General features: G+C 43.7%; 1 protein-coding gene across 1 annotated transcript in view; it reads left to right on the top strand.

Annotated features, from left to right (window-relative positions):
• Col4a6 (collagen type IV alpha 6 chain) overlaps positions 1 to 25100 on the top strand; it is a 71774-nt gene extending 46674 nt beyond the window's left edge. Inside the window, exons 26-43 of the mRNA XM_032889457.1 lie at positions 508 to 678; positions 1470 to 1613; positions 2520 to 2645; positions 3078 to 3259; positions 7639 to 7702; positions 8265 to 8339; positions 8746 to 8853; positions 8947 to 9054; positions 11267 to 11338; positions 11697 to 11822; positions 15468 to 15584; positions 15889 to 16050; positions 16202 to 16300; positions 18116 to 18262; positions 18498 to 18614; positions 20744 to 20935; positions 21633 to 21919; positions 23538 to 25100. Of these exons, the coding sequence (XP_032745348.1) occupies positions 508 to 678; positions 1470 to 1613; positions 2520 to 2645; positions 3078 to 3259; positions 7639 to 7702; positions 8265 to 8339; positions 8746 to 8853; positions 8947 to 9054; positions 11267 to 11338; positions 11697 to 11822; positions 15468 to 15584; positions 15889 to 16050; positions 16202 to 16300; positions 18116 to 18262; positions 18498 to 18614; positions 20744 to 20935; positions 21633 to 21919; positions 23538 to 23798 (2558 nt within the window). The 3' untranslated portion in view covers positions 23799 to 25100. The remainder of the gene's footprint in view (positions 1 to 507; positions 679 to 1469; positions 1614 to 2519; positions 2646 to 3077; positions 3260 to 7638; positions 7703 to 8264; positions 8340 to 8745; positions 8854 to 8946; positions 9055 to 11266; positions 11339 to 11696; positions 11823 to 15467; positions 15585 to 15888; positions 16051 to 16201; positions 16301 to 18115; positions 18263 to 18497; positions 18615 to 20743; positions 20936 to 21632; positions 21920 to 23537) is intronic.
• The last annotated feature ends 196 nt before the right edge of the window (positions 25101 to 25296 follow it).

Below are 25296 nucleotides of genomic sequence, written 5' to 3' on the forward strand. Positions count from 1 at the left end.
CTGGCTGATTTAACTGCTTGTTTGGGGGATTAAAGGGGCAGCCCTGTATGCAAGACTCCCCGGGAAGCCAGAACAACAGCGGTTCAGATTTAACCTCTGCTTCAGGAATTGGCTCAGGAAACAACCATTGTAACTTGATTCAGGGTAGAAGTACCAGGGAAATTGGAGCCCAATTGTCACCCTGCTCTCCTAGAGCTCCATTTAGCGGCTCCTGTGTGAACCACATTCATAAAGGGAGAAATTATAATTACAAGGTGGTTGCTTTTTCTGGCCACCACTGTGCCATGCTGGAAGTGAGAAGCATTTAGGGTGGTGCTCTGGGTGGGTAGGTACTAATGCTCAGACAAACTCAGCACTGGGCTTCTTGGCATCTCTCTTTGGGTATTGTTAAAGGACTGTGGACAGACCCCTACTAGCCAGCCAATTAGAACCTGTGGGAATAAACAGTGACCCAAATCTGACCAGTCTCACTAGCTGACCTGTGTTCTCTCTCCTGTAACCATTCAGGGCACCCTGGAAAGAAGGGCCAAAGAGGAGACATGGGTCACCCTGGGTCAACTGGAAAACGAGGTCTCCCTGGAATAAAAGGCCTTCCTGGTCCTCAAGGGTTAGCTGGCTTCCTGGGGAGCCCAGGTTTGTCAGGAGTCACTGGGTTGCCAGGCATCCCAGGCCAAAAGGGTAAGTGAATTAACTGGGAAGACCAGTAGTCAGGGATTACCCAAACTGAGCATGCCAACTGCCCAACTTGCCTCCTCCCCTCCTCTCTGCCCAGGGACAAAAGGGAGGCAGGGATTTCTGGAGCAAGATGTTTAGACCAGGCTGGTTCTAAAGGAAGACTGTCACCTAACATGAGTCATTCAAACTGCTTGCTGTGTAGAACGGTGGGCTGATCAATAGAAAAGGCCAATAACATGAGTCACTCAGCCTGCTTGCTGTGTGGAACAGTGGGCTGATAAACAGAAAAGGCCAGCTACGTATAGATCACTCAGTAGGACATATACCAAGGAGCCTGACAACCCTCACTTCCTATGACTGACACAACAGTGGTTAGGTATATGTTATCTCTGTTTTAAGTAGGTGAAACGTGGCTCGTCTCAGAGCAGCACACATAACTGGTTAATACAAAGGGGCAAGATTGCACTCATCCCTTCCCCACCTGGATCTACACTTTTCTTTTCTGTGCCCCTACATGTGCGCTGAACTCAATCCAAGTAGAAGGGCCCATGTCTTCATTACTTTCTGGTGCTCAGTGCTATGTGCCTGTTCAGAGGGACTTTAGAATGGGTAATAATGAGCATGCTCGGTAAACACTGAGACTTTGGAGTTAGAGAAACCTGTATTCCAATCCTTCCTCTGCAAATTGTTAGCTCTGTAACATTGTACAAGTGCTTCGACCTTTCTGTGCCTCCCATTGTTTCCTTGTATGTACACCAGAAAGGACAATAAAAGAAAGTCTTACCTTTCAACAGGTGAAAAGGGGTCCTCTGGACCAGTAGGGTTTCCTGGGTTACCTGGTCTTCCTGGTCTTCCTGGAGCTGATGGATTAAAGGGATTTTCTGGGTCATTTGGAAAGGTGGGACAACCTGGACAGGCTGGTACTCCTGGAGAAAAAGGTGAGGGGTTGGGGGTAGACAGAGACAGAGGCAGAGAGAGAAACAGAGAAAGAGAGAGAGGAGATTTCAAAACAACCACTCTGTTTTCCAACGTGTATTTTTCTTGTCAACTTTGTCGTTCATCTGATGAATGTCAACTTCACATTTGGCAAAACTTTGGGCTTCCAAATTAAGTCCTTTGAAACCAAAAAGACTACCCACTTTAGAGTTAACAGTATGTGTTATAGACTATGTTAGTGAGCCTTTGACAACTAAAAAGAAAATTCTAGCATAAACGGGGTTTTTTTTTGGTTTTTTTTTTGTTTGTTTGTTTTTTTAAGGAAAAGACATATCTTAGCTCTTGGTTTCAGAAAATTCCATTGCTGATCAGTTGACTTTGTTGATTTTGGACCTGTGGTGACCCAGTGCATCATGGGACAGAACTTCCTTTACAGCAGCTGCAAAACAGAACTGCGAAGGAGATAGGAATGGCAGTGTTATGGTCCCCTTCAAGAAGATACATTCAATAACTTGACTTTCTCCCACTCCACACATAAAACATCCCTGACGTCCCTATGAAGTCTATGCCTGAGAACCAAGCCTTTATCACACAGATCTTTGGGGAACACTTACACAGATCAAAAAGGAACCCTCCACAATACACTCCCAGAGCATCCTTGAAAGAGAATTTAGAATAAGGCCTAAAATTATTGGTGATTTTGGGTCCCAAGAAAGGGAAAGCATACATAGAAATGCAAAGTTAGAGGATGGGGGTGTGGAAGAGGACAGAAAGTTCTCAAAACTGGGTGAGGTATGTGTGGGAAGAAACAATATGAAAGGTCATATTTGTGTGTAACTATGTGTAAACTGTGACTCTCTGTGTAAACTGTCACTCTCCTGATGACTGCCTGATCTACCTTCCTTCAGGAGACAGAGGGGATCCAGGGCCAGTTGGCATATCTAGTCCAAGACCTCCAATGCTAAACCTTTGGTTCAAAGGAGAAAAAGGATCTCAAGGTTCTGCTGGATCAGATGGATTTCCTGGGCCCAGAGGTGCTGAAGCAGGGAATATTTGGGAGCAATCTCATGAAAGGATGTATAGCCATCATTGGTTTCCTTCCCAAGAAAAACAAAGCTCAGCCCCAGGAAGAGCAATGTGGGAACAATAATGAGGTTCAAGGAGGCTGTCTTTCTTCTTCCTAATGGTCCCTTGCTCTTTGAGACTGACTCATACTATTGTCACTGTAGAACTGAAGGTTTTGGCCCACAGCCTGTGGTACCCCTGAAATAGCCTGGTAAATAGCAAGACATAGACACTGAGCTACTTGCCCAACACTAGAGCCAAGATGGCAGCAATGGCACCACCTTCCACTACCCTGACCCCCAAACTAGCTTCTGCCTTACCTGGAATATGAGCACCTGTTCCTAGACAAATAGATCTTTTTTGCCTCACCTTTTTCTAATGGGTTTTTGCTTCTTTCCCAGGTGACAAAGGAGAGCCTGGCATCCCAGGGTTACCAGGTGCACCTGGAGCTCCTGGACAGTCCAATACCATCAAAGGACTCAGTGGGAGTCCAGGTTCCCCTGGATCTATGGGAAGAAGGGGATTACCTGGCCTGAAGGGGTCTCTGGGGATTGCAGGTTTCCCGGGAATACCAGGAAAAAGTGTAAGTTTCTCCAGATTCTTGTCTCTTTGCCATAACTGAACCTTTACAGCATGGGTACATATCCCACATACCCATCTTTCTGATTCCAGGCTACTTCCCAACCCCTGTCCTCAAGATAACCTCAAAGTCCTTGCTCTCCATATGTATATGACACATCTTTCTACCTTTTCCTTCACTACTTCCTCCTTGTTCCCTTATTGGCCCCGTGCGCCAAAGCTTTCTGCCTACTTTGCAGTGTCCAACACATCTCTGCTCTTCAGGAGCTGCTCCACTCCTGCTAGGTCAAACTGCTCCTAGTTGGTTCTTCATAGAATCTTACTTCTTCAGTGAGATTTCTGAGACTTAACAATAGCCTCATGAGCCTTTTGATCTGCACCCCATAGCCCACATCAAGCTGGACAAATTGTACAACTTCACAGATTGTGGGAAAGGCTGTTAAGGCAAGGTCTTACTATGTTGTCAAGGGAGACCTTGGCCACATAATACTCCTGCCTCATCTTTGCAAGTGCTAAAATTATAGGTATGCAACCATCACACCCAATAAGAAATAAGTGTAGGGTTTTGGAATTTTTACTCAGGATTAAACATATAGCCTCAAACATTATAGGCAAGTACTCTATTGTAGGCTTAGATTTTTCAAAACCTACTTTCAATAAGGGTTCTTTAAATGTATTAACCTCCCTTCTAGCCCACCACCCAGCAGAATTAGTGGAAAAGAAAGGTTATTAGGACACGGGGAAAGTTGAGTTTTTATGAAATAGTTCTTTGGAGCAAATCCAATCTGCATTGTTAGGGATATCAGCAGTTCAGTTCACAAGAATTAACTGCGGCAGCTGGATCAACTCTCAAACACCATTCACAGCGGGTCAATCCAGAAGAAGCCTTGAGATTCTGCTCTATGCTGTTTAGAATTAGTTCCTTGGGTCAATTTCAATCTCCAATTCTCAGGACATCAGCAGTCCAGATCAATAGTGTCAGGATAGCAAACCGTGAATCAGCAATAGTGGCACAGCATAGCAGAAATAGTCAAGCTACCACTGAGTTGGCAAAGTCTGCATGAGTGACCAGAACTAGCGGAGACTCCAGGAAAAGTTCTCTGTAGTTCCTCTCTTAAGGAAGTGAAGATCAGCAAAGAAGACAAAATACCAATAAAGCACTGCAAAATTAGCTATTCAAGCCCACCCTCACTGTCCGTCAAGTCCTATTTATACTCACTCCAAGCTTCACATGTCCTCCCACTGGTTTTGCCTTCCATGGGTCTTGCCTCCCACTGGTCTTACCTCAGCAAAACACCATGTCAGTCTACCTTATCAAAACGCCACATGAGTCTATCAGCTAACATATCCAGAAACTTTCACTTCACTCTGTCAATCAGCCCTGAGTCCACAGAAGCAGCAAGAAGCTGCCGGAACACCACCAGAAAAAATTTGGTGCTTTTCTCTCTATGGAGTCATGACAATTGGTGACCAATAAACAATGGTAAGGCACCCCAATGTCATCCAGCATCATCCACTGTCTGTTGGGTTATATTTGTATTCCTTTTAAACATTATGCACCCCTTTTCCTGTGTGCCCCCGCAAAACATCATTTGACATAACTGATTTGCCATAGAAACCAGAAATTTCCACTTTGCTCTGTCACTGAGCTTTATCTTTGAGCCTAGCATTCAGAGATTTCTTGATAGCTTAATTGGAAGGTACTTGAAGTACCACAGAGTACAAGTACCAAAGAATCAAGTCTAGATTATCTGGGTCTTTAAAAGGCAGGGTAGGGTCTATAGAAAGGGCTCAGTGATTAAAAGTGCTTCCTGTTCTACCAGAAGACTTGAGTTTGGTTCTTCGCACTCTCTTGAAATATGCTACAGCTCCAGGAGATCCAAAGCATTCTTTGGCCATGGGCACATGTAATATTCTTTCTGTGTGTGTTTCTCTCTCTGTCTCTGTCTCTCTCTCCTCCCTTTCTCCCTCTTCTGCTTCTCCCTCCTCTCCTTTTACCTTTCTCTCTCACTCTTCCTCTTTCTCACATACATGTAGACATAAATTTTTCTCAACCTCCTTTAATATGGGTTCAATGTCCCATTGAGCCTGCTACTAGCCAGAGATAGTGGGAAAGGAAAGTTGTCAGGACATGGGTAAGTAGACCTGTTTAGAAATAGTTCTTTGGGGGTGGGTCCAATCTTCATTGTCACTACTATATCAGCCGTCCAATCCTCTAGAAAAACACCAACATAAATGGGCAGTGGCAGTCCAATCCCTTCAGCAATCACCGCTCACGAATCAGCAGCTGCAGTCCAGTCCACTGAGCAGACACCACACAAGAATCAGCAAGGGCAGTACAGTACAGAAGAAATTACAAGGCTCATCAACCAGACTGAGTCTACCACAGAAGCAACCAAGAAGCCACAGGAACCCTCACAACAAGTTCTTTGAGGAGTTTCTCTCTTATTATGTCACCATAAGTAGGGCTCAACAATGGAATGTAAGGCAAACCAATACATACATATCCTTAGCGAAGAAGAGTGAGGTGGAGCAAGTCGAACCAATGCTTGAGTTCCTACTGTGTGTGGGGTCATATTTATATTCTTTCTAAACATCATGCATCCTTTCACAGGTCTGCTATAGTAAAAGATCATTATACCCATGTGACTTCAGCAAAACATTCTTTCTTTTTTTATTTATTTATTTTTGGACACTTTATGTATTTACATTTCAAATGTTATCCCTTGTCCCGGTTCCCCACTCTCCCATCCTCCATCCCCCTGCATCTATGAGGATGCTCCCCCTCCCACCCACCCACTGCCACCTCAACACCCTGGCATTCCCCTACACTGGAGAAATGAGCTTACACAGGACCAACGTCTTCTCCTCCTATTGATGCTAGGCAATGCCAAAACGTTCTTTCACATGTCTGCTTCAGCAAAACATCCTTTCAGCTGTGTGTCCCAGCAAAACATCATTTCATGCAACTGACTTTCCAGAGAAATCAGAAGTTCCCACTTCACACACACACACACACACACACACACACACACACAAATTTCAAAACATAAATCTTAAAAGGCAGAGTAAACTAGAGTAGGTTTGACACAGATGGACTTGAGTTTGAATGTCAAACAGCTCCATCACTCATTTGCTCTATGATCTTGTGCTTAATTAACATCACTGAGCCTTATTTTTTCACCAGTTTAAAAAAAATGGTAGACTAATATCCAAACATTTTTCAGATAGTATTGAAGCTTAAGTGAGATGAGACATGCAAAGAACTTAACATTGTGGTCAGACACATTGCACATTCTATATAAATGGTAGTCTGATCATTGGGTCCAGAATACCTGTAGTCACTACAGGCAAATTCTTGTCTTTCAGAAGCATCAGTCAATCTGGTAGAGAGGATAGATCTACATGGCTCAAATATTAACTAAAGAAATCGTTCTAGATTTAAGGTCCCAACAACTCACCAAGGAGGAGGGATAGAAATAAAGTGGGAATGCATTTGGGGAGGCAAGAGTCCCAGCATAAGCAGAGACTCGCATTAGGAGCATCTGTCTCTACAGCAGTGTGCTACATGAAGTCAGGCCAGAAAACAAGCAGAATAGTAGGGGCATCCTGGGTAGTGGTGCAAAGAACAGTGAGCCAGCCCATGACTCAGCCTCCTGCGCAAAGCATTAGCCGGAGCACAGTTTTACTGCGTACATCTCCAAATACCTCAACCTATACTAGGTGCCCTGCAAAGAGTTGAAAGCAGCTGACACGAACACTCCCCAGATTCAGAGTGTGTCAGAAAACTGCTGACGAGTGCAGGCGACTTCTACTGCAAATAAGGATCTATTCATCCCAATGCAGACTAGCACCTGCATGCTTACAGCCTGCTACCTGGTAACAACAGGACAACCTCATGTTCTTTGTGGGGCCCGCAGCAGAGGTCTGGCACAGCTCAGTAAAGCAAGACTGCCGTTTTTGGGTGATTGTGTTTTCCCAGTTTTGAGATAGGGTCTCAATATGTAGTGTGAAGTTTCTGCCTCTATTTCCTGACTGCTGAGCATGTGCCCTCACATCTAGCTAAAGCAATGATTACATGAGGTGACTCTAGAGCTTTGGCCAGTCTACCTGCAGAGCAGATGGAGTGCCCTGCCCAGGAGTCACGGTCTATGTTTCCTGCGACTTAATAAGTAATGCAGTCATACATTGATTCACCAAGATAGAATATTTCCCCCTGAAAACCCTAAGCGTGTATGTAGCTCGGCACTTTCCCATGTCTGGGATCTACCTCTAGTTCTGTATAACACAGTGAGTAATCAGCATCTCCCAGGCAATGGCTAGGGGTTGGAGGAGAGGAGGAAGAGCATGAGCAGAAATAATGATTTCCATATTGCTTTGAAGGGTTCACAGGGCCTCACTGGGACTCCTGGCCCCCTGGGAGCAACTGGTATCCCAGGTTTAAAAGGTAAGGAACATTTTGTCTTTTGATGCATTTGCCTACACCAAGGTGGTGTTATACCAATCCACAACTCAGGAGTAGGGGGATCTGTGTTAAGGGGGAAAATGAATTTTGTTTATATTTCCCATTTGACAAAACACACCGTGCATTGTTTGTTCTTCAAAGACATTGCAAGCAACAGTGTCACCTGCCAAAATCTTTTCCCCTGGACTTTCATGGACAACAAACAAACAAGCAAACAAACATTCCTGTTGCTTTGTATTTCGACACAGCAAAACAACAACATAGAATTTCAACTTAGAGCACCTCTTCTGCTGATGAGCACAGCCCCATGTCCTAGACCTAGTGATGTTTCCAGTAGAGGGGTGCTGTGTATAAAACATCTCATTCTAGTAGTTTGGTAGCATCCCAGGTCCTTTTACCCAATGGGTGATTTTGTCAAGAAGCTCCTCTGACCATTTTGAATCTGGATTCAGGGGGAAATATACTGAAAAAGACTCTTTTGGGTGAAAAAATGAACGATTGTTTCTTCTGACCATTTGAGAAAAAATATTTTTCGTACCTGCAGGAGATCAAGGCCCAACACTTGGCATTTCTGGAAGCCCAGGACCCAAGGGACAGCCTGGCGAATTAGGTTTTAAAGGTAGGGCTAGGACATTTTTGTCCACATCTCACAAATGCTTCAGAACTGAGGACTAGAGTGACTTTCAGAGATCAGTGCCAAGTTTAACTTCCATCCAGTGGATACCTGGAGTTTTCCCAAGCAAACTGATGTGCACCAGCTACCTCAAACTTCACTTACCTATTTTCATTAAACTTTGCTGCAAAAAACATCTCAGTCCATCATTCTTGCTTCTAGAAGGAACCCAGAAAATGTCTACTTACTTCTCAGCTGGGTAACACCTTCCAAATACAAAAACTGCCACTGTCACTGAGCCAAGTTCCCTCAACATCTCAAAATGCTTTCCCCTTCCTACTTATGTTTTCCCATGGAGGAGTACAATTCCAGAAATACAGATTAAGCATTCAGCAATTGTTTGATCTTCTAGGTGTCAAAGGAAAAGATGGACTAGTCGGTGATAGAGGTTACCCAGGAAACAAAGGTGACAGTGGAAAAGTTGGTAGTGCTGGAGATCCTGGTTTCCCTGGCTCCCCAGGTACCATGCTACTTGAAAACTTTAGCTTGAAGAAGTTAGGATTCACTTCAAGCCATACCCTATACTGAATGTCCACCTTGGTTTCACACTTAGGACTTAAAGGGATTTCAGGTATGAATGGAGACCCAGGCTTCCCAGGTTCCTCTGGCCATGTGGGATTGATCGGCCGTCCTGGACCCTCTGGCTTAATAGGACCTAAAGGTATGTGTGTTTGCTAGCAAGGAGTGGGAAGAAGTGTCTTTCCCCCAATAACAGATGGCAACTCATCCATTTTAGAATGTAGCAGCTAGGCCTAAGCTATGTACAATGAGGTGTTATATGAAGATTAATTAAAAAGGCTGGTGAAGAATGAGCAGAGGATCTGAGTTTGATTTCGAGCATCCACATGGTGGCTCACCATCACCTATAACTCCAGTTCTAGTTGGTCCAGTTCCCTCTTCTAACTCCCATAGGCACCAGGCACTTTTGTAGTACACAGACATGCTTGCAGAAAAATAAATCTTATACACATAAAGTTAAATAAATATACAAAATTAATTGACAAAACAGAGAGAAAGGAAGGTGAACAATTATAAATCAGAATAGAAGCATGTCAGATCCATGAAGAAAAGAATTAACAGAAAAGACATTAGTTATCCATTTCTAAAATGAAATCCTTGTGGTTGGTCACTTAGAAAATAAATTTAGCTTATACTTTTTTAGACTCTAATTCCAAACAACTATGTCACTGGCTTTTAAGGAGGAATATCCCCTAACAATGTCACCTCGTGGGGATGCCGTCTATGTCACCTCATGGGGGTGTCATCATGGCAGATTATGAGAGAGAAAGAGAGAGAGAGAGAGAGAGAGAGAGGAGAAATCACAAGCCAAAAGAAAGCCAAAGTGAAGGGTAGGGCAAGTCATGATCTTCCATTGCAATTCATGATTCTGAGAGCTCAGGGGCGATGAGAGCTACCTTATTCCTCCTCTGTGGAAATCCTAGTGAGCAAAGCAACTTTCATTAAGCCCCACCTGTTAAAGATCCCACTGTCTCCTAATATCATCAAAATGGGAGCTTTGAGAACCACACTAAAATTATGTCCAAGTGTAATGGTTAATACTGTCAACTTGTTAAGAGCTAGAATCATGTAGGAGACAAGCTTTGGGGATACCTTTTAAGGGACAATATGGATTAGGTTAGCTTTGGATATGCCTGTGAGAACTTATCTAGATTGGGTTAATTGACTTAGGTAGACCCTCTTTAACTATGGGAAGTGCCATTCCATTGGCTGGGGTCATAGACTGAATAAAATAGGAGAAAGTGATCTGAGAACCATCATTCCATGCCATCTGCTTCATGATTATGGATGCAATATAACCCCTGCTTCCTCAAGTTCCTGCTGCCACATTTTCCTTGATGTGATACATGGGAAACCTCACTGCAAGCCAAAATAAGCTGCTTGTATAAAGTATCTGATCATGGAAATGAGAAATATAACTACTATATGAAGCCATTGAAGAAAGTTATTGCCCTAGCATATGTTGTCTTTCCCTGCTTTAATGATAAAGCAGCAAGTTTCTAGAACCAGTTTCTGGGAGAAGGCAACTCGAGGGCCTGGCATTGCTACTCCTACATTCTATTAAAAATGCCTACCATGGGGGGGGAAAGGATGTAGTTCAATTGGTCGAGTGATGGTCCAGTACATACAAGGCCCTCCCTATGTTCAATTCCTGGCACTGCATAAAGCAGGAATGATGACACGCTTGTAACTCTGCACGCTTGATGTAGAAGCAGGAAGTTGAGAAATTCAAGGTCAGACTCACCTAAATAGAGAGTTCTAGGCATCCCAGGAGCCCTGAGACTCTATCTCAAACAAACAATAACAACAAAAGCCAAGAAAAGAGGAAGAACATATTTATTGGAGCTTGTGATCTTAGAGGTTTTAGTCCACAGTCGTCACTTGGCTTCATTGTATCTGAACCTGTGGTAAGGAAGGTTATCATGATAGGGTATATTGTAGGGCTGGGCTGCTCACCTCGTGGCGATCAGGAAGCAGTAAGGGCAGTACGAGGCATGCTTCCAGTTACCTTCTTCTTCCAATTGCACCCCACTTTGGAAGTTTTTCTACCGCTCAAGAACTCACTCATTCTTTTAGTCAAATTGAATTAATACATTTCTAAAGTCAGGATCATTGTAATTGAATAATTTTCTAAAGGTTCTAGGGAATAAACCTTCAATACTTTGGCTTTGGGGAGACATTTCAGATCCAAACCTTATCAGCTAATTAACTGCCATCTTACTCTAAAAGCTGCAATAGCCTTTATAAAAATCATGAGAACCCAAGGTATATGTTAGAAATTGGCTATTCTTCTAGAAAACATCAAGTAATGCCTCAATATGGATAGAATGGTTTCTGATGTTTTCTCTCCTTAGGATTCCCTGGACTTCCTGGTTTACATGGACTGAATGGACTTCCAGGCACCAAGGGTACTCACGGCACTCCAGGTAAAGAAAGGCCCTGAAGATCAAGGTTAAGAATATAGGGGGGTTGGGGATTTGGCTCAGTGGTAGAGCGCTTGCCTAGCAACCGCAAGGCCCTGGGTTCGGTCCCCAGCTCCGAAAAAGAAAAAAAAAGAATATAAAGCCCTTCCAGAACTGGAAGGAATTGGCCATGTGTTCTTGACTACAGTATATCCCATATCGTGGGAGTTAGATCTTCTCACTTGTCTTCTATTGGAGAAGGAAAGAGGATGTTTCACCTTTCTGTGGGAATGAGCTCTTCTTCTAGACCACAGGGAAGTCAACTAGGCCCAAGGACTGTCTCCCTCTGAAATCTGTCCCCTCCCTCTACATTTCTTCCTAGGAGCCAGTATCACTGGTGTTCCTGGGCCAGCTGGCCTGCCTGGTCCCAAAGGGGAAAAGGGAATGCCAGGAATTGTCATCGGAGATCCAGGGAAACAAGGCTTAAGGGGACAAAAAGGTGACCAAGGTAAGTGAGCCCAAGTCAGGACTTGCAGAAACTGAATGAGGCCTTGGCAGGGGATGAGGGTTTGGGATTGATTGGAGCCAAAAGGTTGATAGGGTAGACTTGTGCTTGTTCTTTACATCTTTGAGAGTCTCAGAACCCTTAACAATGACTTCAGAGACAGGGATGAAGGGTATTCCTATGGCTTCCCAGCAAACAGTAGTGGGAGCATTCTACCAAGTGCCCCCTGGCTCTTTTCAATTCAACTCTGGACCTCTTTTTCCCACTTGGTCAAAGTCAGGATGAATGCTTCTAAGGAGCACAGTTGGTCTCTTTTATGAGATCTTAGCTCCAGTGTCCTTAGTGCTCCATGAGGATAATAGAATCCACCTGGCAGAAGAAAGCCAAGACCGAGAAAACATGGTCTCCTGAGGCCAAGCCCACAGGCTGCACTCTACCAGGTTAGGTTGTATTTTCATTAACCAAATTCCACCCTGAACTCAGCTTCCCACACTGTTTGAAGTCTCCCTAGGTGTCCCATTCTAGAACTTCTCTAAAATTATGATTTCTCATTCTTCAGCTTCCTTGGCAGTGTTCTGGAGACTCACATGTCTCCCACTATATATGAAGCAGACAATGAATGCAGTCAGTCGTGACCTAAGAGCCTGGCCTTGGCATTCAAATTCCAGTTCTCCCTTTCACTGAGCTGTGTGACGCTAAGCAATGAAGTTACACACCTGCCTGTCAATGCCAACCAAACTCAGTTTTTTTTTCTGTAAAATGGATATAACAGGGCTGCCTCACAGGTTTTCTGAGGACTCTGTGAACAGTAAGGTAATATAAGTCAAAGAACATATCTCAGTGCCTAGCAGATGCCCCAGAAACACTAGGCACCACGCTATTACATGCCACTTGGGAAGTAGTAACTGCAGTACATTTGGGGCCTGAGGTCTCATCACACTTTCTGTTTACATAGTGTAGGTTTCCCAGAAACCATAGTCATACATTAATTCATTTCCTGCTGTAATTTGAATTGGGGCATCTGTTGTTTCTGTGTTTAACTCTTCCTTTGGTCTGGGCAAACTTGTTCTTTGGGGAAATCCAGGAGCTTCTCCAGAGAAAGGCTCAAAGGAGGGTCTGAGCCTATAAAGGGACTGTGGCTTCTTTCCCAGGACACGGAGGAGAGGGAACCAGATGGAAACATATGGCATTTCTTCTTCTGTTTGTAAATCTTGCCTGTGAATTTCTAGTTATCAAATTATTCATTTACTTTAGCTGACATAAAAATTGTAATTACAATTACAGTAAACAGTACACATCAAGATGGATATATTATAGAAACCTAATTATGAAGGGCAGCATGTCACAAGGGAATACTCTTGGTGTGGTTCTCTCATTAGATGTTCAAAATAAGCAAAACAACCAACATACTGTCTAGGGATGCAAATATTCACGAAGAAATTACGATGAGAAGGAAGGAAGTGAACACAGAATTTGGGACTGGTTCTCTGGGAGGAGGGGGTGGAATCTATGGAGACTACACACATAATTACTAAGATAATGCCAGCTTCGTTTTTCTTTCCTGGGACAATGAAGTACAGATGTGTTCATCGTACCTAGATTATTCTTTACTGAAGCAATGTGTTTAAAAAGAATATAGCATGTATTGTGCCCACCAGAGAAAACACTCTGTGATTGGTAGTGGAAGTAAAACAGACTGAATCTGAGAACACTCCATTCCCTGTGTTCACGATACCTTTCGCTAAATGATTTGCAATTATATTGATGTTTTCATACTTGCATCACATCTTTAAAGCCTACATTTCTGTAGTTAAAGTTTCTCGGGCTTTAGCATTGGAATGAGTTAGCAAACTGGTTATTGGGCATGTGTAGCTCCCTACTTAGAACATGTTAGTTATAATAAAAAAACATACAACGCTCAAAGAGGGCTCAGTGGATACAGATGCCTAAAAAGCCTGACAGCCTGATTTCTACTGCTCAAACCAAACAAAATAAAGGGTGAAGGAGAGACCCAACTCCACAGAGCGACCCTCTGGACTCCACTCCTGCACTATGGCGCACCCACACCCAAACACACATGAGACTGCTAGGTTGTTAAAACCATGGGACTATGGCACTACTTTTGTTCAATGTATTTATTTACTATTTGATGATAAAGTAGTTTAATTATAAAGTCAAGAAGCAGATAAAGAGCATGCAAGTCTTTAAAACATTGACATGGAGGACTATGATTCTGTGAACTGACCATGCTTACTCCATTATAAGGGGTGATATGGTATTTTGCTTGTTAGTTTTGCATAATTTCAGCTGATATAAATATATATGTTTTTCTATATGCATATATATATATATATATATATATATATATATACCTCTGTTTGACGGGAAAAGCATGCAAAATCTATCTTTCTTTTCAGTTCCTCACCTTAATGAAAAAGAAAAGTACTCCACAGAGTCATCACGACACAGCTGACAATATGTGCAGCTTCTTTTGCACTTGGTTTTTTTTCCTAAACTTAACAAGAATATTTTCTCAAAATCAACGTTTTCATCTCTAGTTTTCCTTGTGATCCGAAGTACTAATGAGCTATTTTAAACATCTGCTTTGGATAATCTACCACATCTCGTTACACATTTACACAGATCTACTAGCTTTTAAAAGATGGCTATAAGAAGAGAAATTGGGTAACAATATTTTTGGGTTTTTTCCTCTCACACACAAAAAGGAATCTCAACCAATGGGGTTTGATCAGGCACATTCCACCGAACTTTCTTATTTGACTCTCCATCGGAATATGCCAGTTAACACATTTGTTTCCTCCTGAGCATACAGCAGGAACTTTCACATGTGTTTAGATAGTTTTGATGTTTCCCCTTCAAGATTACCATATATGTGTTTATCATACATTAAATAAGTATTTTGTCATTTGATGGCAGTTTTTGTTTTTAACATATATAGAAATTGTTCCACAAATCAAAAACATGTAAAGACAGGAGTCTGAGCAAAGAACATAACTATATACTTTGGCCAAAGGGGGACAGATATCTAGTACGAGATATGTTCAACAGACAACTAAGCTGTACTTCCACTCAGTTACCTACAAAATACTGGTTGTTGTTGTTGTTGTTTTTTGCCTAGATGTGCCAGAAGAGAGCAGGGAAACTTAGGACACACAGGGGGACCCATAATATTCTTGCTGCCTCGGTTCTGGATGGTCTGTCCTCAGTCATACACTATCCATAACTTTAGGGCAGCTTCAGACAGAACTGGCAGTTGGGAAAGTTTGATGAACCAGTGTGTTTAATAACAACACTTTGAAAACCTAAATTCCAGCTGCTCAGCCATGCTTTCTTTGACTTCTAATCTGGAGGAAAAACAGCCTAAAATATTTCCACCACCAGTGAAATTGGGGAGCTAGAAATTTCCACAGCTCTCGCCCAATAAAACGGAGCTCCAGCTGGACCGGAAGAATCTCAGTCTTATTTACTGTTGTCAGCTTGCTGAGAAGTTAGCATGCATGGGAGACAGCCCTCTACTGGTGTCCTCTGGTCTTGCAGCTATCTCATCCCTTCCAATTTCTGAATGCTCTTGGCCCCTTTCCTAAACATGAGAAGCCCTCTGAGCCCCATTTTATTTATTCGTTACAGGTTCCCCGGGTCTTCAAGGTCCTGCTGGTACTCCTGGAGCCCCAGGCATCTCCTTGCCCTCAGTCATAACAGGACAGCCTGGTGACCCTGGGCGGCCAGGCCTAGATGGAGAACGAGGTAAAAATAAGAAACTCCAAACACATCTGGCCACCTTACTTTGATGTAGGCAGACATGCTGTATATAATGCAGCACTCTCCCTGTTGCTGGACATGCATGGATCTGCTTGGCCTCAATTTATTCCCTCCAATCAAGATTTAAGGGACTGGAACTAGCTGTATTTTGCTGAAGTGTTTTGGAAAGTCTGGGCATGGGAGATTCCTGAACTGCAACAAAGGGCCCTGCACTAGGAGTGGGCTTTCTTAGACCTTCAGTAGCTTCCCATCTCTTTGCACTTCATTAATTCTCCAATCTTATCCCTAGGCCGCCCAGGTCTCCCAGGCCCTCCAGGTCCCCCTGGACCATCCTCAGATCAAGGCGATCCTGGAGACTCTGGCTTCCCTGGAATTCCAGGCCTTCAAGGGCTCAAGGGAAACCAGGGACTTCCGGGTTTCTCTGGGCTCTCTGGAGATCTAGGGCTAAAAGGTAAGTCTGTTCCACCAGCTGCAAGACCTATTAGTCACCACTGTACAGTCCAGTTGCCCCGAAGAGGCTCATGGATGGTGCTTTTCCTGACCAATCTCCCTCTGTCACCATCATGTCAACACCTGACATGTTTTCCTTTGGCCCTTACCAGGCATGAGAGGGGAACCTGGCCTCATGGGGACTCCTGGCAAGATTGGGCCGCCAGGAGACCCAGGATTTCCTGGAATGAAGGGGAAGGCGGGGCCAAGAGGTGAGTGCAGGACCAAGCCTGAGCTATGGAATAAAGGGGTACAGCATGAAGTTGGGGTTCTTTGGGAAGCCACATTGTCTACCACACCACAAAACCAACTAGGGCATCCCAAATCCAGGAGGTAGGTTCTCTCCTCTGGAGATACCTCTGTGTCAATGTACTCCCAGAACTGAGGTCCTTACTGCTTTGCTACCATGGGTCCTGCCCTCCCTCTGAATTACTTCTGCATTTCACCTAGACCACTAACCTCATTTTCTACGTTCAGAAAAGAAGCAAAATTCTCTCTATCCATTCAACTATTCAGTCTATTAGCAGCCCCTGAGGGCTCCCTCTTCTAGCATGCCTAGCATCTGTGTACTTCCCATCAATTCTGCTGTGCCTTTGAGGTCTAAGCCATCAACGTTTCTCATGTAGCAGCCTTCCTCTCCCAAAGACAATTTTTCATGTATAGTTACTGATAAAAGGCAAACCATTCTATTCATGGCATGGAAAAGAACCATGGCCCACAAAATAATATATGACACCTCCCTCTGTCCTCATGCCAACCTGTCCTTTTTACTGTCCATTGGCATCTCAAATATTGTCCCAATTACCTTTTTTGTCCTCTTATCCCCATCCTATTAGTTCCCTTTCCCCTAATTAATCACTCCTATGTTTTTTTGTCATGTATGTTCACGTGACATGGTGCTCTCCAATTGTATTCATTTGCTTCTACATGATATGCTTCACTTTTCACCTGACTGAAGAAAGTTCCTTCCTGTATATGTGTCCCATTTTCTTTGTCCATTCATCTGTTAATGGACACTTAGTCTGTTTCCAACCCTTGACTATTGTGAATACTATAGGGATTAACATAAATTGCGGTATCTCTATGGTATGCTGACTTGGAGTCCTGTGAGTATATTACTGAGAATTGTACTGTTGGATCATATTTCAATTCTAGTTTTAGGGTTTATTTTGAGGAGCCCCAATATTGATTTCCACAATACCAACACTACATTCCTGTCAATACTGTATATGTTTCATAATGCTCTCTTATCCTTCAATTCTTTAAATGTCTAGCTCCCCCTGATACTTCTGATGGTTGAATAGTTTCAGCATAACTGTCACTGGTTATAAGAAGCCACTGGTAACTCTAAAGCAGATCCCTCTACCCAAGTTACCCTATGCTCCCTCTCATTGTCACTACATCAATTATTTCCTTCCCAGTCCTTCTTAAGATGTGCACAATGGGGTTAATGATATTTGCCAAACTGTGCTTTGCTCATCTTCATCACTAATCCATAGTCTCCATAAAGGTCCATCACTGCTCCTGTTCCTCATCTCCCAGAATCTTGACAGATAGTAAGGACCCAAGAATTACTTGATTAATGAATTAGTAAAACAAGTTTATTCTATTTCTAAAGTGGCTGACTTGGTAGGTCTTTTTAGGCTGGGATACTAACTGCACCTCTGGTGCATTCTGACCAGTGTGTAAGTAAACATCTGTTCCATCCCTAAGCCAAGGCTATTTGCAGCAGACATTTCCTGCCTTCCACCATACTGAACTATGGGGGTGGGGTTCCAGGGGACAATAAGTATGATTTGCTCCCTGCCTTGACCACATGAACCCACCAAGTCACTAAGAAGGAGATGGGGAAAGAAGGTTCTATCAAGAGTTCTGTATTCTGTATTGGAAGCCTCAAGTGGGAATTGCGAGCACAAAAAAAAAAAAAAAGAGAGAGAAAACAGTTGGGTGATTGCCAGGTAGAGGGAAGGATGCCTTATTCCTCTCTGTTCCAGACTAACCTGTACTGTTTCACCACCCACCCTCAGGCTTTTCTGGCCCCCAGGGTGCTCCAGGACACACACCAATTGCTGAAGCTCGGCACGTTCCTCCAGGACCTTTGGGTCTGCCAGGCATTGATGGCATCCCAGGCCTCACAGGAGACCCTGGATCTCAAGGCTCTGTGGGTCTGCAAGGTAAGAATGACACCAGAAAAAGGGGACTCAGTGGGAAGCCAAAAGGCCTTGGTTCAGAGGCTGAAGCTACTGGATTGGCACAGTTCTGAGAAAGTGCCTTCATCAAACATTTCCCTAGCTACTTCCCAAGGCTCCCAAACTCCTTGCCTGGGAAGGAAAAAGCTAGAAAGTTTTTGGACACTCTGTGCCTTCCATATTGAGTGCTCCCCTACTCTGTGCATTTTCTCTCTTACAGGTTCCAAAGGCCTACCTGGAATCCCTGGCAAGGATGGCCCCAATGGGCTTCCAGGCCCATCTGGAATCCTTGGTGATCCTGGTCTCCCTGGACTACAAGGACCTCCAGGATTTGAAGGTCAGGTTAACACAACTTGGGTATTTAGTCAACCATGTGGTAAATTTGCCACTATGAGGTAGCTCACAGGCTGAGTTCTTGTTTCTCTTAATGTTCTATTACTACGAAGAGAAACCATGACCAAGACAACTCTTATTAAAGAAAGCATACCAGGATTGGGGTATTCCTGTGACAGGCCTGATCATGCTTTTGTTGTTTGGGACTTTGGACTAGAAAAGTGGTTGGATACATTAAGCAAGGATTAAGGAGCCATAATAACAAGAGCATAGAAGACAGTATTGAGGGAAATTTGAACTTTGGGGGCCTGGCTGAAGAAATTTCAGAGGGGAAAAATATTGGAAAATAGGATAGATACCATTCTTATGATATATTTGACACAGAATGTGGCTGCTTTTTGCCCTTCCCATAAAAATCTGCCTGAGAATAAACGGAAGAGTTTTGGATTAATGGTGTGGGCAGAGGAAATTTCAAGATAGCCTAATGTTGACTGTATTGTGTGTTTTTGATAACTCTTATGCAGATCCACAATGAAAAGGAGCAGGGGAAAGCAAGGAAAAAAAATACAAAATGTACAGTGTGAAAAGGAGCACCAGGAAAAATACAAAATGTAAAGTTTGAGGAGAAAGGGAGTACCAGGAAATGTTCTGTTGGAGTCAATTCTAGTGCTCAAGGAATAAAAAACAATTAAATCTTGCTGCTAAATAAAATAAAGGGAGTGACATCAGGGCAAGACCCCACTTTTGGTACCATCTTATGTCTTTCTCACTGTTCTATTGCTGTGAAGAGACACCATGACAAAGACAACTCTGAATAAAAAAATAATGTAATTGGGGGCTTACTTGCAGTTACAGAGGTATAGTCCATTATCATCCTGAATGGAACATGGCAGCAGGCAGGTAGGCACACACTTTCTCCAACAAGGCCATACTTCCTAATCCTTCTCAAATAGTGGCATTCTTGATGACTGTCTTAGTTAGGGTTTTCCTGCTGTGAACAGACACCATGACCAAGGCAACTCTTATAAGGAAAACATTTAATTGGGGCTGGCTTACAGGTTCAGAGGTTCAGTCCACTATCATCTAAGCAAGAGTATGGAGGCATCTAGATAGGCATGGTGCAGGCAGAACTGAGGGTTCTACATCATCTGAAGGCTGCTAGCAGAATACCGACTTCTTGGCAGCTAGGATGAGGGTTTTAGAGCCTATACCCAGAGTGCTACAATGCCTCCAACAAGGCCAAACCCACTCCAACAGGGCCACACCTAGGCTGAGCATATACAAACTCTTACACTAAGCATTAGGCTATATGAGCCTATGGCACTTATTCTTATTCAAACCATTACATTGTTCTTCTACTCTTCACATTGCACAGCCTCCAACCTATGAATGGAATTCCTACATGATTCAAGAAGGCAACAGACTTATCCACATCATTGTCTGGGTTATCCTCCACCTTTCTATTTATTTATTTATTTATTTATTTACTTATTTATTTATGCATTACCAGTGTCTTGTTGCATAGCCCAGTTTGCCCTCAAACTCACTATGTTATCCAGGTTGACTTCAAAATCTTCCTGGCTTTCCTTTTTATGGCTTTCTGTCCTATCCTGACATGGATGAAAGAATACAACAAATCACTTGTCCTTAGTACAGAATACTTCTAAAGCTCAGTAGTAAAATGGTACAGTCATATCTACCATGGACAAGAGAGGCAGATGAAGCTTTGTCCGTCTAATGCTAATGTTATTTATAATGCTTCTGATTCAGGAGCTAGTTATGCCCTGTGAAAGACTTCAAGGCTGGTCATGAGAAGAATTCCACTCCATTCACTCTTAGAACAGAAGGCCAGTCTGAAGAAGGATAATGGATGGTAGACTCTTGAAATGGAAACCAAATAGCTGGGCACACATGAATTGGACTTGGAACTCCATTAGCGTCTAGTTGTGGCAGCTCAGAACCTCATTTTCCTCAACTGTAGAGTAGGCTGATAATAGTGCCAACTCCTGGGGACATCAGAATCAAGTGGTTGAACACCTGTATATGATGTGCCTTACAAATGTTTAGGATCAATGAGTGGCTAGTGTTATTAGCATCTGCATCATACTTACTTATATGTTCTTTTCTTCTCAGGAGCTCCAGGAAATCAGGGCCCCATTGGGCAGCCTGGGATGCCTGGACACAGTGTGAGAGTGGGCTACACACTAGTAAAACACAGTCAGTCAGAACACGTGCCACCATGCCCCATTGGCATGAGCCAGCTATGGGTGGGTTACAGCTTGCTGTTCGTGGAAGGGCAGGAGAAAGCCCATAACCAGGATCTGGGTAAGTACTGGCTTTGACAGCTAGTCCACACTCCATGTCCCTACAAGGATTGAGAACTGACCACTTTCTTCTCACAGCCCTTTAGACCTACGGTTGCAAAATAGGCCACAAGCATTAGCCCTGGAGTCAAAAGGATTGTGATCCAAATGCTGGTCCTACTGCTTCAAAGTCACATGCCCTGGGTAAATTATTCAATCTCTCCAAGCTTTCATCCTCCCTTAATGGGACTAAGCTATTTCTACTACCTGTCACATAGAGTGGTGTAAGGAATTCATGAATCACTCAATGTAAAATATATTTAAGCCTCCATTAAGTATTAGTGATTAGTGATAACAATAGTAACATGACCTGCAGGGCAGTGATGATTACCCAAGTATTAATTGCATTAGCAGCAGGTGTGCTAAGTCTTAGACATGGATTCCATCCATTAAATGTTGGTTTTACAAAGCAGATTAATTAAGGAGTCATTATTCACTTTATCAAAAGATTCGTGTCATTATTCAACTCCCTTGGTACCTTTAGGATACAATTTGATCCTCAGACTCCAGCACCTACCAAAGTCACAGAACTGTGAGGAGAGAGCTATACTGCTCTGAGCAAGCATTTAAATGGAATTGACATCTTCAGTCACTCCAGGCCTCGTGCCTCTGCTTTTTCGCCAGCACTTACCTGATTCTTGCCCATATTCTCTTCCCAGGATTTGCTGGCTCCTGCCTGCCCCGATTCAGCACCATGCCCTTCATCTACTGCAACATCAATGAAGTGTGCCACTATGCCAGGCGCAATGATAAATCCTACTGGCTCTCCACTACTGCCCCTATTCCCATGATGCCTGTGGGCGAGACCCAGATTCCCCAGTATATCAGTCGCTGTTCTGTATGTGAGGCACCCTCACAAGCCATTGCTGTGCACAGCCAGGATATCACCGTTCCACAGTGCCCTGTGGGCTGGCACAGCCTCTGGATTGGATACTCCTTCCTCATGGTGAGGCCTTGAACCATTCTGTCCCTCAGTGGAGAACACAGTTAGAGGGTCGGATGCGAAGAGCTTAGGAAGGGCCCTCCCTTTGATCCCAGGCTCAAGGGGAATGGTTAGAAAATAGTTTAACAAGAGAGATGAAGATGTAAATTACAATTTTTGTGGTTGTAGGGAGGGGGTACATAGAATTTGAACCTGGTGTTCTGGACTAAGAACCTGTATGTGTCACAAGCCAAGGCCCTACTCTATGTGTCCTTCAGTTTTGTCACTACAAAGGGAAGACTAGAACTGTAATCTGAACATACTGAGAGAAATGCTGTCCTCAACTGAGGCCAGCACATAATTGTACTGATTAGACTGAGAATAACATTTACCACCTTGCTGTCTACCCTTTCCAGATCTGTCTAGCTCCTGCTCTCTCCTCTTAAAGCTTAGCATGGAGGCATGCTCTGATTGTACGGCCTTGTGAGCATTTTGTTGCTTCTGCAATTTTTGTGGTGTGAAGGCATGCTGTGTGTCTAGCTAGGAAAGAGAACATCAGTAATCCTGAGGAGATGGTTCTGTAACTATCTGGGGAGGTTTCTTCAAATGAGATCAGGAGTAAGACCAAGGCAACTCCCAGAAAAACTATAGTATAAAGCCTACTGAAGTCCCTGGTTGGGCAGAGCTTCTCACTGAATCACCAAAGACTCTGATGTAATTGCTCCCACCCAAAACTGATATGATTTCATAAGCCCAAGTCATCAGCAAAGTATCATTCTCTGAAACTTAAGCAAACTGACTGCCTGCTTACTGATGCAGATGTGTATAAAGCCTCTTCTTGGTCTCCGTGCTTCCAGCTAACCTGAGGGGAGATGGTCAAGATGTAGGTCTGGAGGTATAGTGACTAGAGACCTAGAACACCAGGAACCTAGAAACTGAACTCCAAGGAAGCCCTCTAAAGTGAAGCCTGAGATATTTTAGATCAAATAATCAAATACACCCAAGCCTTCCTTTATTTGTCAGGGTAAAAATACTGTGTGTCACTCCAGAGAGTGTAGCACAGGTTGAAAATTAAAAGTTCTAGTGGAGGTAATTTCAGGATGAGAACTACAGGGACATGCTTGTTACAAGAAAGAGCATTGGGGACTATCATACTCTTTCCCTTCTTAGAGAACAGTGTACCATAATGGATTTAAAGCTCGGTTAATTCCAAAACCTAAATCCAGCATTGCTCAGATGTATATGTCTGAGGGCCAACAAGAGGGATCCCTAGGCAAAGGCACTTAACACTAAGCCTAACCAAACCCCCCACAAAATAAATAAGTGGTGTGTGTGTGTGTGTGTGTGTGTGTGTGTGTGTGTGTGTGTGTGTGTGTGTGTGTGTGTGTGTGTGTGATCACTAACCATGCAGGACACAAAGGAGCTGGGGTAAGGGTGTAGCATTCCACAGCTGCTTCAGGGAGGATGGACAGTGCTTGCCTCTGAAGCCCAGGTTCTTCAGGCTGGCTAGAAACTGAGTGACCTGGACCCCAGTAGGACCCAGAGTTCTAGAATGGGGCACATATGCAGTCCTGTAGAAACAGGAGTACCTCCAGTGTTGGGTTCTGCCAGAGCTCACACAGCACTCTCCCTTCTGTTTCAGCACACTGCTGCTGGGACTGAGGGTGGAGGCCAATCCCTAGTCTCCCCTGGCTCCTGTCTTGAGGACTTCCGGGCCAATCCTTTCATCGAGTGCAGCGGTGCCCGTGGTACCTGCCACTACTTTGCCAACAAGTACAGTTTCTGGCTGACAACAGTGGAGGAGAGAAGGCAGTTTCAGGAACAGCCTGTGTCCGAGACTCTGAAAACGGGGCAGCTTCACACCAGGGTGAGCCGCTGCCAGGTGTGTATGAAAACGCTGTAGGGCATTGCCCGTCATGCAGTCATGCAGCCCCTGATCTCCCTACCCACCTCACAACACTCACCTCAACAAGTCTGAACCATCTGAGAAAGGAAGACCTAAGCCCATCTGCCTGTCAAGTTGTACATCAAAGCCTCATTTGGACTGGACTACTGGACATTGGTCATCCCAACCCTCAGGCCCAACAGATGAGCCCACTGTGCTAGGATTCAATTCGCTCTCCTGTTTCCATCCATCTGGTGCTAATGTTCCATTGTGTGTGATTATTCATGGCTACCTCAGAAAGGTGTGCTAAACCGCCATTTTCTAAGGCTGCTAGAGCTGTCCTCACTGCCAATAACCAGGAAACTCTGTAACAGCTAAGTTATTTATGACAAGACATCACCACATATTATTTGAGTCAAACCACAACTCAGAATTTCTACCCTAAAAGTATGTTTCTGGCTGAACATTATAGACAGTTCAAGTCTGCCTAGGGCTAGCCCTCCCTACTGAAGGCAGCCTATTATAGTTAGACAGGCAGCAGTATCGGAATGAGGAGACAGCCTATAGCCAGAACTGAGCTGTGAGTCCTTCCAGAGTTTTGTTACGTTAATGCCCCATCTTCACTAGGAAAGGCTGAAAGGTCCTGGATAAATCACTGCCCCCTGGTCCACATGCAGAGAGATAGACAAGATGGCCCCGTGCAAAGCGAAACAAAGAATACAGTAAATGTGACCAAGCTTACAGAAGGAAATGAGAATCACTTCTCTTTCTTCTTGGCCTAGGGCAGAGTGATGAATAAACATAGAAGTTGCAGTTCCTGAGTCCAGGAACAAAAATGTAAATCTCATGTCCCCATTCCTCAGAAATCCCTAGTTATTCCAAATGCCACCCAGATGTGTGCAGGGTGACGAACTGAAGCTACAATATGTTGGCTCCCTGCATTCTGAGGCTACTACAGAAGTTCTGATAAAATGGCCATTCAACTAATCTCCCACAGGTAGCTTTTTAAACTAGTTGACAGCTTTTTTTAAATTTCATAAAAATCTAGCACACAGCACTGTTAGCAGACCTGAGGCACAGTCTGAGTTGGCCATGAAGTATTGCCTTCTGTTTGAAACAATTCATTTTAATTACCAGTTGCGTAGAACACAGTCAGTTACAGTGATGTGAAGCACTCCCTTCCAGGTCCTTCACTTCCTTGAGTATTATGTAAAGTGTGCCACTGCAGGCAAAGCGTACCCAGTATATTCTGAGCTGTTGTCGCCACCTCCTAGACAAGTAACAAATGGTACATAGCAAATAAAATTAATGAAATGCGAACATTTGACTTGTCGAGACTCTTTGAAAAACTTTTCTAATATCCATTCTCGCTACACTTTATAACAAAACATTGAGACGGGGAAATTAGAAAACTCTCTAGTCAAAGGTAGAAAGCGCCTTCTCCTGATTAACAAACCCACAACAGGTTTCAGAATTAGCACACCACTACTTTTATCTCTTTCACATGCTAGAGTTC

Source organism: Rattus rattus, chromosome X (assembly GCF_011064425.1).
Source record: "Rattus rattus isolate New Zealand chromosome X, Rrattus_CSIRO_v1, whole genome shotgun sequence".
Classification (NCBI taxonomy): Eukaryota; Metazoa; Chordata; class Mammalia; order Rodentia; family Muridae; genus Rattus; species Rattus rattus.